A 12,870-nucleotide genomic window follows, 5' to 3' on the forward strand; every position below is an offset into this window, starting at 1 on the left:
GAAACTTCCTGACAGTTAGAACAATTAACCAGTGGAACAATCTGCCTCCAGAAGCGGTGAATGCACCAACACTGGAAGTTTTTAAGAAGAAACTGGACAGCCATTTGTCCAAAATGGTATAGGGTTTCCTGCCTGAGCAGGGGGTTGGACTAGATGACCTCCAAGGTCCCTTCCAACTTTATCATTATTATTATTATTAAGGTTACTGAGCCCAGAGTTGATAACAATTTGGCGGGCTGGAGAGCTGTGGAGAGAGCCCACGTTTCAAGCTAATTGGGGAATGTGATTTATGACTGTTAGTTGGAGGAGGGAATTGTGCTTTGCTACTTTGTGCCAAGGGAGGGGAATTCCGTTTTTGGCTTCAGTTATGTAGTACCGACATTATGCTTCTCGAATAAAAGATTATTTAAGGTAAACAATGCCTCGAAGTTGTTTTGAAGAGTTTCATCTGTCGGAACCATGATACCATGTATGTAACATTATGTATGTAACATATGTTACATTATGTCACATCCTGCTCTCTCCCCATCTGTCTTAATTCATATTGCTGTACTTTCCTTATTTATTTTTGTTTTACTATTATATTTACATTTTTCATGATTTTACATTCTACTATTCTAAGCCGCCCAAAATAGCCTCATGGCAAGGTGAGTGACAAATCAATTTAATAATAAATTTTAAAATCTAGATAGGAGCATAAAATTCTTTGGTGTGTTTGGAGTAAAAAAAATGATTCGGATAGAGTTGACTTGCATATTGGCCATTTTCCCGTATTTATTCCGAATTATCGTTTCAAATGAATCTGCAGGACATTGAATGGAAACCAATGAGAATGAAAAAATTGAGAACCCTGGAGAAGGAAAGTTGAGCATGGAATATGGAAGGAAAGAAGGTTTGCAAGGATAGAGTGATAGAAGCCGGGAGAGAGAGAGAGAGTTGGAGTAAGCTAGTTTTAAATAATTTAGGTTTAACTAGATTCTTTTCTTACCTTGTTACTTAATTTCCTTTGAGATACTGTTGCAATACCATTCTTTTTCTGTTCTTTGCATCATATCCTTTGTCCTAAGAGGAAATGTAGTTATCTGAAAGAATGTATGTATGTACAATATGTATACAAGAGGGCTGCAACCCTTATCCAAACATGTTCCAAAGTTGTGCACCACTACATGAATTATGTTGGGATATGTAAAAGCATCTGTCCCTATCTTCTGTAAAGGGGTCATCTTGTCTTTATGTCTTTGGTCTATAATTATTTTGTAGCAAAAATGCAAATATTGTATCATCACAGTTTGATCATTAAAAATTTATAAGTTATTGTCAACGCTGCAAATATTTTAAATTTTTGCTTTGACAAAATATGCAGAACTGTCTGGTATTTTTAGAGTTAATGCAGAGGAGAAAGAGGGAGGAGGGAAAGCCCGCGAAAGGGAGAGGAAGGGAACCTTTGCCCTTCACACTAATTGGAGAACGTAGATCATGTCAGCAAAATAGGGAGTGGAAATGCCAACAAATATTTGCTCGGTGGGTGGGGATTTCAGATTTTAGCATTGCCTTTCATCATGCCTGTGCTGACATTTTGTCACATAAATAAAGAGACTTTTTAGGATAAAATGCCTGGAAGTTCTTTGAAGTGTTTCATTAGTTGGAACCATGACAGTTATATTATTAAAGCATTTAATAAAAGTGATCGGTATTATGTCTTTGTGTCCCATTCTTGAGCTCTTGGAGGGGGATTATAAAATGTGACAAATTAATAAAGTAATTTTTTTAAAAAAAAATCAACATTTTTTAATGCTAATTAAGAATTGTGGAGGGAGATTATAAAATGTGACAAATGAATAAAGTAATTTTTTTATTAAAAAAATCAACATTTCTTAATGCTAATTAAGAGCCCTGGTGGTGCAAAGGTTAAAATGCAGTATTGCAGGCTAATTCTGCCCACTGCCAGCTGTTCAATTTTTACCGGCTCAGGGTTGACTCGTCCTTCCAAGGTTGGTAAAATGAGGACCCCAGATTGTTGGGGGGCAATAGGCTGACTCTGTAATCGCTTAGAGAGGGCTGTAAACCACTATGAAGCGGTATGTAAGTCTAAGTGCTATTGCTATTGCTAATTCCTTCTTTTTAATTATAGCTTCCTGCGAATTGGTTTTCTTAACCAAGTGTGGTGTGTATCTGTTTAGGAAAATGAATGTTAAGAGGATAAAGGAAAGAGGATAGGAAACTTGAGTTTTGTATACATTTAAAGAAATGCAATATATTTAGACATATGACATGCTTCCAACTAAAGTACCCTCAAAATGTGCATTAAGTGAGGACTCAGGTTCCTGAAATAGTTATAGCAAATCAGCATACAGGCAGTCTTCGACTTAACAACTACAATTGGGACCAGAATCTCCATTGGTAAGAAAGGCAGTTGCTAAGTGAGTTGCATCTGATTTTATGGTTACCTGAATCACTGCGGTTAACTGAATCGCGGTCATTAAGCAAATCCAGCTTCCCACATTGACTTTGCATATCAGAAGCTGGATGGGAAGGCCTAAAGTGTGAGAACCAGTTGTTTCCATGTGCCTAAGAAGGTGGTAGGTTTCCAGCTACTCTGTGTTCAGCTGTCTGGAATGCCTTTTCTGATCCTGTTTGGTACAGAGGGACCCCAGGACTGCGGCCCGTGAAAAACCAAAGGATTTCCTTCACACAATCTCCAAGATATTTTCCAATATACACTTTATTTTTACTTTCAGGCCTGCCTTTGTGGATCCAAAGGATTATGGTTTCAGACACCACTCCTGAGTTGTTTTATTCACACAGCAGATTCGGCTATTGTCAGCATTCCTTTGCAAGGTTATTTACAATCAGTAGCCATGTTCTGGCCTCCTCTCTAACTAATTGTCTGATTAAAAGGTGTGTGTGGGGGGAACAGAGAAACAGACTAATCAAGGTGAGAATCTACCTAGAAATAAGGAGAAATTTCCTGACAGAACAATTAACCAGTGGAACTGCTTGCCTCCAGAACTGGGGTAGGCAATCTTGACTCTTTTATGACTTGTGGACTTCAACTCCCAGAATTCCTGAGCCAGCCATGCTGAGGGGAAAGGGAGAGGTTTCCAAGCTGAGCCATGCTGGCTCAGGAATTCTGGGAGTTGAAGTCCACGAGTCATAAAAAAGCCAAGGTTACCTACCCCTGCTCCAGAAGTTGTGGGTGCTCCATTACTGGAAATTTTGAAGAAAGATTGGACAACCATTTATCCAGAATGGTATAGCTTCTCCTGCATGGGCTACAAAAATTCCTAGATCTCTTCCAACTATGTTATTCTATGTTATTCCATGTTATTTTCAAATGGTGAAGCATTCTAAAATAAACTATTTTGTTTGCTACCTGTAGAAAACTTCCTGCTTCTTACCAAATTTATCAAATCTAGCACATAGTGTCATAGACAGGGGTGTCAAACTCGCAATGTCACGTGATGTATCACAACTTTTTTTTCCATTGCCAGCAATGGGGTGCGGCTTTGCCATGAAGCATCCGGCCTGCGGGCCGGCAGTTTGACAGCCCTGGTCTAGTGTGTCTACATAAATGTTGCTACCTCTGTGTTCTAGTCTCTAAGTTAACTCAGCTTTCCATCCTCCCGAGGTCAGTAAAATGAGGACCCAGATTGTTGGGGGCAATATGCTGACTCTGTAAACTGCTTAGAGAGGGCTGTAAAGCCCTGCAAAGTGGTATATAAGTCTAAGTGCTATTGATATTGTCTAGTTAGGGTTAATTATACTGATTGGCATTATCTTCCTCCCCAGCTCATACAGATTCAGACTCTGGCTGGTACAATTTGACTTGCACCTCTGCTGAATGTATCTTGGCAGTTCCACATCTCCACGTTACTATTTATTTTCCCAGAATGTGTCTTCTTCCGGTTCGGGTTTCTTGCCCATGTGTGCCAGGAAAAACAACAAAGCTTCAGCAATGCACAACTGTCCAGTCCATTTGAAGATACCAGTCCTCTTGCTGTTCCTCAAATTCACAAGCTTCGATAGCCAGAACTGTCTAGATTCCACCGTGGTTGGCCAGCCATTATAACTCCATCCTCCTTCTTCTCACAAATCTCTTTTTAAAGTCTCCCCCTTCCTTTCTCCTTTGGGAAAAATCTTCCTATGCAGGTAGTCCTTGACTTTACGGACACAATTGAGCCCAAAATTAGGAGTTACCATTGGTGATGTCTACAAGAAATGTCTGCAAGAAAACAACCAAGTTCAGAGAGCACCAAGCACCCTTCATTTCAACCCTGAACGACAACTATTCTCCTTTATTGAGCCCAAAAGTCCCACTGCTAAGCAAGGCAGTCATTAAGTGAATTTTTCCCCATTTTACAGCCTTCTTCTGCCACGGTTCTTAAGTGAAATCACTGCAGTTGTTATGTGAATCCTGCAGTTGTTAAATGAGTCTAGTGTCATCCTTTAATTGTGCTTGTTGGAAGCCCACTGGGAAGTTTACACATGGTGATCATATGACCCTGGGACAGGGCAATCATCATAAATATTGTTGAAGGAAAAGTCTTCATCCTGTNGGGAATAAACAACATGGTGACTGCTTTAGAAAGAAGGTTGCAGTTTATTGAAGAGGAGAGCCAGCCAGACAGATGGCTCTGGAAAAAAAGAGAGTGAGCACATGTAGGGAGCGGGTTTTTATACCCTCTGGAGCCTTTTGTTTGGAGTTTTTCCTGTGGCATGAACTTTGACCTGAGTCTGAGTGTGCCTTTCTGGTATTCTGATGGTGGTGGGTTAACCCTATTATGTCCCAAGGGTCATATCCTGCTTCCCTGGGGCTGTGGCTGATGACTCTTAGATTTTTGGTGTGTTGATTCTAGGGATCTTTCTTCCTAATCCCACTTTCCTGACTCCATTCTTTATGACAAGATTATCACATCTGCAATTCTGCAAACTTGGTTTCTGTTTGGGAGAGACTTGGGGGCAGGGTTGGTTTCTGCTTTTAAAATCCTTTAGGGAAATATATTCTGCCTTTTAAATATTTCCAAAAATATTTCTTACTTGGGGAGGGGGGAGGGCTGACTTCCCACAATATGTAATTGTTGCCAAGAATTTTTATCCTGTGACTATGAGGATGCTGCAATGGTTTGCAAGTATGAAAACCGATCATAAGCCACTATTTTCAGTGCCAATGTAACTTCGAACAGTCACTAAATGAATGGTTGTAAGTCAAAGATTATCTGTAGAAACTATGTTATTTCTCACTCGGACTCTTAACAGAATAGTGTCTGTTTGGGTTCCTGGGTGGCTACAGCACAGACGGGCGGTCACAGTTCCCACCGGCTTTCAAATGTTTTGCTCATCAGTTCATGATTTACTGTTTGTGACGTCTGCACAAAAGACTCCTGGTAGTTTTCATTCACCTCCAAAGCTCCTGATAGGGAAAAGAGGATTTAGAACAGTGGTGGCGAACTTATGACACACATACCAGAGGCGGCTCTCAGAGCCCTCTTTGTGGGCATGCATGCATGCTGTGCCCCGAAGATGGCAACCATTCCTCTTCAACCAGCCACCCGAGGTCCCACATGGCCGGATGCATCCCGGCACGGCTGGTTTCCCTCCCCCCCCATCCCGTCCCTCCTGGCCTCGCATGCTCTCCTTTTCCCAGGCACAACCCATTGCATCACCTCCTCAGCTGTCAGCCAGCTGTCCAGCTCAGAGGCAGCTTCTCTGAACTTCTGGCGGTGGGCTGCAGAGTCCCAGAGTGCACCGGTCAAGGAGCCGGCAGGCTGTGGCTGCTGATGGACACTGTCGGCCCCCATGCACTCACTGGCCTCTGTGTGCGGGGGGCTGATGGTGTCAGGCAGCAACTGCCCCAGCCTCTGCCTCACCTTGCCCCGTGGCAATGGCACCCCTGCCCTGCCTCGCCTCACGCCGCAGGACGAGCCTCCTGCCCACCGCCCCACCTGCCAGAGATCCCCTGGATATCCCCCAACCCTGCCTGGCCCCCACAGGTGTCCCTCCCCATGAGCAACATCTAGGTGACCACATCCACTCTGGCCACACCCACCCAGTCTGCCATGACCACCACAGCCATGACCACCCAGTGGGCCACGTCCCACCTGGCACCCGGCAATAAATAAGTGCATTTTGGGTTGCAGTTTGGGCACTCGGTCTCTAAAAGGTTCGCCATCACTGATTTAGAAACTTATTACGTGAGTCCTCGGAGTTAAAACTGAAACTGAAAGTTAAACTGAGTTAAAACCTTCGGGAACAAGATCCCCTGAGATCTATCTGACCCCTGCTATTTAAAATGTAGCCCTTTCCTCAGCCTTAGGTTAAACCGAGTGATGGTTCTAATGCAGACATGTCAAACTCGCGACGTCATGTGACGTCGCGCAACGTATCGGGACTGTTTTGCTATTGCTGGCTATGGGGTGGGCACAGCTTCTGCGTGACGCATCTGGCCCGTGGGCCGGCAGTTTGACGCCCTTGTTAATGAATGGTCTTCTTGGGGTTTTTTTGACTTGTATTTTTGGGGTAATAAGGAAAAGTTGTTATTTGCTACCCAGGTTCACTATGGAGTTGGGCAGCCTTATTAATGAAATGCATAAATTGAATAACTAAGTAAGTAAGTAAGTAAGTAAATAAATAAATAAATATTTTTGCTATGTTTCAGGAGGATATAGGATTTTTTTTTCCTGTGACACAGTTAATACCTGTATTAAGGAATAAATGAGAGATAAAAATAATTGAACTGTAAGAATATTAGACAAAGGAAGCAGAGATCAAACTGTCGGAGGTGACTCTGGATCTATGAAATTTTTTCTTGCATGGTTAGAAATCATAACTCAGTTTTATAAGAATGAATCAGAGTTACATTCATCCAATGTAGCTGCTTCAAGAGATCGGAGAAGCTAAACCTGTTGAATGTCCGTCTGGATGCTACGCTTCCAAACTCAGGTCAGATAAAACAAATTTAGGCATCCTACAGCATATTTGTAAAACCATAATACGATGCACGTCTGAACACATAAAATGAAATAGTCCGGAATTTGAGATGCTTAAAAAGCCGATTCTCTTGTTTTTTTAAACCACAAAAGGAAATTGTGAGCATCTTAGTGAAATCAAAGAAGTTTCTCTTTATTTCATTCAATTTGTACACCACCCAAGGATTCTGCTGGGATTGCAAGAAAACATAAAACTATAAAACAATAAAAAACAAGGCAACAATAAAAGACAGCAACAAAAACACACCCGATCCTGGACAAATAGCCAGATCTTAGGGCCTTTTGAAACACTAGTGGGGTGAGAGTTACAAAACCACCTTTCCTTATTCTGCAGCTGGACTGGTCCTGAACAGAGTGAAATACTCAAAATTTGAATAAATGAGCAGGATTCTGTTTTAAGGTTTTCTTCAAGAAATTAAATCTTTTTATATTTGCTACTATCAAGTTTATAGACGTTTGGATAAATGTATTCTTTTATTATTGCACCGTTTTTATTGTTTTATAATTTTGTTTTCTTGCGAATCTCACAAAACTGTTAGGAGTCAGGCAGTGTATAAATTGAATTCAGGACTCAGAGGAAGGACTTTGTATAGTTCAGGCCAAGAACAGAGATAAAGATGGAACCCAAGTAAAGCTAATATTTCTATGAATTCTCATCCGAGTGGATATTTTGATGGGAAATAAAGGAATTGCTCTTCCTGAAGCAGTTCCTACGGTCTAAGGGTTTATACGGTTTCTCCCCTGTGTGGATCAGTTTATGAGAACGAAGAGATCTTTTTTCACGGAAGTGCTTTCCACACTCCATGCATTTATACGGTTTCTCCCCAGTGTGGATCAGCTTGTGGGAATGAAGAGATCTCTTTTCACGGAAGCTCTTTCCACACTCCGCGCATTTATATGGTTTCTCCCCCGTGTGAATCCTCTCATGTAGAATCAGGGAACTGTTTTGGCTGAAGCTCTTTCCACACGCCGCACATTTATATGGTTTCTCCCCCGTATGGATCCTTTTGTGAGAAGTCAGGTGACTGATGTCGCTGAAGCTCTTCCCACAGTCCGCACATTTATATGGTTTCTCCCCTGTGTGGATACTTCTGTGAGAAGTAAGCTGACTGTTCCACATAAAGCTCTCTCCACATTCCATACACTTATACGGTTTCTCTCCCGAGTGGCTCCTTCTATGGGAAATCAGGTTACCACTTTGGCTAAAGCTCTTCCCGCATTCCGTGCATTGATAGGGTTTCTCCCCTCGATGAATCCTTTTGTGGGAAGTCAGGGAACCATTTTCCCGGAAGTTCTTTCCACATTCCAAGCATTTGTATGGTTTCTCCCCTGTGTGGATACTTCTATGGGAAGTGAGGGAACTGCTCTTTCGGAATATTTTCCCACACTCCGTGCATTTGTACGGCTTCTCCCCTGTGTGGATCCTTTTGTGAGAAGTGAAGGCACTGCTTCCCCGAAAGCTCTTCCCACACTCTGGACATTCGTACGGTTTCTCGCCAGAGTGGCGCCTCCTGTGGGAAGTCAGGCTGCTGCTTGTGTTGAAGCTCTTCCCACAATCCGTGCATTCGTAGGGTTTTTCTCCTGTGTGGATCCTTTTATGGGAAGTCAGCTGACTGTGCCATCGGAAGCTCTTTCCGCACTCCAGGCAACGATACGGCTTCTCGCCTGAATGGCTCCTGGCATGGGAAGTCAGAGAACTGTTCTTGCTGAAGGTCTTTTCACACTCAACACATTTAAATGGCTTCTCCCCCGTGTGGATCCTTTTATGGTAAGTAAGCGAACTGTTCTTGCTGAAGCTCTTCCCGCACTCCGTGCATTTGAAGGGTTTCTCCCCCGTGTGGATCCTTCGGTGACAAGTAAGGTAACTGCGTTTTCTGAAGCTCTTTCCACACTCCGTGCATTTGTAGGGTTTCACTCCCATGTGGGTTATTTTGTGGGAAATCAGGGAACTGCTGCCGCCGAAGCTTTCTCCACATTCCCCGCACCTATATAGCTTTTCTTCCACAGTGATGTTTTCATGTGTAGAGAAAGTCCAATTTGAATATTTTTTCACCTCCCTGCAGGGATATTTTTCTTCCATCGAAATGCTCCTGTAAGGTTTGCTTAAGTCAAATCTGTCTTTACAGGTTTTCAAGCTTTTCCCCACCCATTTTCTCTTCTTTATTTCTCGATGCTTTTGCTCGGTGAGAAAGTCTTGGACGGGAGCACACCGGAAAATGGATTTTTTGTTTATTCCCTTTGGGAGTCCTTTTCTCTCCAAATATTTTGATCCCATTTCATCGGCCAACTTCTTTTTATCTCCTTCTTCTTCAGAATGATGTGTGTGGAGTTGTTGGTTGTACTTTCCCCCCTCTCCCCCATTAGCTCTTTCTGCAGAGAAGAAAAAAATGAAAATATAGCAAGGCTAAGGAAAGGTTATAGAGATTAAACTGCAAACTAGTGTTTAGCATTTTTAAAAGCTATTTCACCAACCAACATGAAGTAACCACTAAGGGAAACCAAATACGCACAAGTTCTCATGTATAAAATTGCACAGCAGGGACGTGAATACTTTCTATTTTGGGGTATTCCTTGTAGACAGCTGGTCATTTGCATTCTTTTAGAGAATCATTGAGGCCACTTGGATGTTTACCTGTGTCCTCAGGATCACCTGACTAGTGCAAATGTGTGTGGAGCCTTCTTGGCTACAGGATATTTTCAGAACATTTGCACCACTCAGGTAAACCTCCAAGTGGCCTCAATGGCTCTAAAAGGATGCAAATGACCAGCGGTCTGCAAGGAATATAAATCCTTCCATTCCCCACCATCCAGTCGGAGCTGAAGAAGCTTCTTGGATGAGAAGAGAAACGTCTTCAAAGAAAAACAAGAAAGTCCAGTTGCTTCCTGAAAAAAAGCACCTTTGGGACAACCATGATCTGGATGACTGAGAATCTCTATAGACATACAGTAGTAGAAAACTTTTAAAAAATTGGTATCACATATAAATCAGCGTAGCTATGTGTGCTTGCCCAGTTCTCATCTCAATAAATGAATATGTAAGACTGTAAATGAATCTCAGCAAGAATGAGTACAGGTCGTCCTTACCTTAAGGCCATTTAGCAACTGTTCGAAATTATGACGGACCCCCAAAAGGTACTTATGACCTAGTTTCAAAGTTCCAATAGCCAGGCCCTCCCCTCAAGGTCATCTGAATGCATTTTGGCCTCTTGGCAACTGGCCTAGATTTACGGCCATTTGTGGTGTCCTGCAGCCACGTGACTGCAATTTACATTTTGGCTGAAAAACAAATTTCCGGGATTGGGCAAAAACACCCCATAGTAAACAATGGCTTCACTAAACAACTGCTGCATTTGCTTAATGACCCTGGATTCACTTAACCACCATGGCAATGGTTCAATTAATGGCCACCACAAGAAAAGTTTTTACTTGGCTCTCTCCCATGATAACTTGCTTTACGATCATCGAGGCTCCATTACAGTCATAATTTGAGGACAACCTCAAGAAGTGGGACCTGACCTCTGGAATGAGATTTCCCCCACTCTCCTGAATTCTGATCCCGCCCTCCGATGACCTTCACAAAAGTGTTGAAAACCTGGCTATTCCCCTAGACTTTCGGGCAGGAGGGGTAGTTGAGTCCCTATTGGAAGAGGGTGTTATATGTTTGCTTTGAGCTCTTCCTGCTGTCTTCATGTTTTTTGTACTTTATCTTACTTTTTAATTTTAAGCCATTCAGAGTTCTGGGAGCCAGGGCACCTATCAGAAGCCAAAAATCGAATTCCCCTCCTCTGAGCACATAGTATCAAAGCACAATTCCCTCCTCCAATTAACAATCACAAATCATATTCCCCAATTAGCTTGAAGTGCGGGCATCCTCTCCAGTTCTCCAGCCCACCAATTCCTTATCAGCTCTGGTTACAATAACCTTGTTTCTCACACTAGGTCTAGTGTTGTTATGTCTAGCTGGACTCTCGCTCACATCCCCCCTCCCCACATCATCTAACTCTAAAAGCAAAAGGTAAAAGATGGTTACAATTCCATCTGTTGTCAATGCAAAAAGATCCGATGTTAGCAGCATTGACATCAGGTGTGGATGTGTCGATTGAGGGTCTCGTGATGGGTCTTGTGATGGGTCTTTCCAAGGTGTGCCATGGGGCAAGCTAGCTCCATACCAGAAAGCATGATTAATGGCTTTTTCTACAGTGTCATCCCCTGAAGCCACTTCACAACAAGCGTCGAAATCAGGAGGGCCCAGTGCCAGCAGGATTCTAACCATCAGCACGAGGTGCTGATTCATCTTCCCACTGAAGTGGTTTCTATTTATCTACTCACATATAACAGGCTTTCCAACTGCTAGGTGGGCAGAAGCTGAGGCAGGTGTGGGAGCTTACCCTGACACACAGTGCTAGGACTTGAACTGCTGAAGCAAAGACCATCTCCAAAGTCATTAAGCCACTTACGGGTCCACTGATCTTCTGGAACACAACTAGATGGTATCTAGATAGAATGATTTGTGAGGGTAAGGATATGGAGCAAAAGGCCCTTACCCAGAGAGGCTACAGTCCTTGAATTCTCCAGCATGATCTCCCCATAGAGGGCTTTCTGGTCAGCATCCAGGTGGGACCATTCCTCCTCAGAGAAATACACAGCCACTTCCTCGAAGGATATGAGACCCTGAACATGGAAATGAAATGTCCCCATTAAAAGATAGGCCAAGGAAAGAGGCTCAACACTAGGAGCAAAAGGGCCCCTACAATCTCTCTGCTCTTTCTCCTCCTACCTGACTTGGAGTTCCACCTGCTCTTTCAAAGATGGTAGAAAAAGGGGCAGATCCTACAAACGCCATTGACATCATCCCACTATCTGTAAGAGAGACAAAAGCAATGGAGACTTTAAACAACATTGTTAATAGCATACGAGGATATGTTGCACAAGAGAATCCACAAAGACTGAAAGATGGAGCTTTGAAGGACTTTTCTCACCTGCGGAAGTGTCACAACGCTGATCTTCCCTGGAGATGGCCCTGAGAAGGAGCTCCCTTCCTTCCTCTGGATTTTCCACGGTGGTCTGCAAGAAGCCTCCCTGGACCTGTGGTATCCCATGACACCCCAAAATAGAAAATAAGGAATCAGCACACAAAATGAATCGGATTCTCATACTCCGTCTTCAGCTTTGAAACAATCTCTCAATTTCATCAATGAAGATGCAAAACAACAAGGAAAGAGTTATCTCAAATATTTCTGGGAGGAGATACGTTGCCTAAAGAGTTAAACATAAGACAATGAGATAATATAACCTTTATTGCCATTTTTTTTTACTGTGGGCACACTGGCACACATTAAAAATGAAATTCTGTTGCCTGCTCTCAAAAGTGTACACATACATAACACACATATAGACGTGCTATATATATTCATATGTATATACCTACAACCTTACATATAAATATTGTCCATCTTGAATACGTTGCTGGAACGGTTGCTGGAATTGGGTATGTCTAGTTTTAACGAAGAGAAGGATGAGGGGGGACACGATAGCAGTGTTCCAATATCTCAGGGGCTGCCCCAAAGAAGAGGGAGTCAAGCTGTTCTCCAAAGCGCCTGAAGGCAGGACAAGAAGCAACGGGTGCAAACTAATCAAGGAGAGAAGCAACCTAGAACTAAGGAGAAACTTCCTGACAGTTAGAACAATTAACCAGTGGAACAACCTGCCTCCAGAAGCGGTAAATGCTCCAACACTGGAAGTTTTTAAGAAGAGACTGGACAGCCATTTGTCTGAAATGGTATAGGGTTTCCTGCCTGAGCAGGGGGTTGGACTAGATGACCTCCAAGGACCCTTTCAACTTTATTTTATATATATATATATATATATATATATATATATATAT

General features: G+C 42.7%; 2 protein-coding genes across 2 annotated transcripts in view; one reads left to right on the forward strand and one right to left on the reverse strand.

The window, feature by feature from the left end:
- Positions 1–12,870, forward strand: part of LOC114922759 — a 360,999-nt gene that overhangs the window by 29,148 nt on the left and 318,981 nt on the right. The window lies entirely within an intron of this gene.
- The window catches only part of LOC107289967 (zinc finger protein 345-like), a 6,014-nt gene continuing 773 nt past the window's right edge, over positions 7,630–12,870 (reverse strand). Inside the window, exons 2-5 of the mRNA XM_029284658.1 lie at positions 11,966–12,071; positions 11,764–11,846; positions 11,531–11,657; positions 7,630–9,179 (exon numbers count right to left, since the gene is read on the reverse strand). Of these exons, the coding sequence (XP_029140491.1) occupies positions 7,630–9,179; positions 11,531–11,657; positions 11,764–11,846; positions 11,966–12,071 (1,866 nt within the window). The remainder of the gene's footprint in view (positions 9,180–11,530; positions 11,658–11,763; positions 11,847–11,965; positions 12,072–12,870) is intronic.

Source organism: Protobothrops mucrosquamatus, unplaced genomic scaffold (genome assembly GCF_001527695.2).
Source record: "Protobothrops mucrosquamatus isolate PMUCROS unplaced genomic scaffold, P.Mucros_1.0 scaffold_142, whole genome shotgun sequence".
In the NCBI taxonomy this organism is placed as follows: Eukaryota; Metazoa; Chordata; class Lepidosauria; order Squamata; family Viperidae; genus Protobothrops; species Protobothrops mucrosquamatus.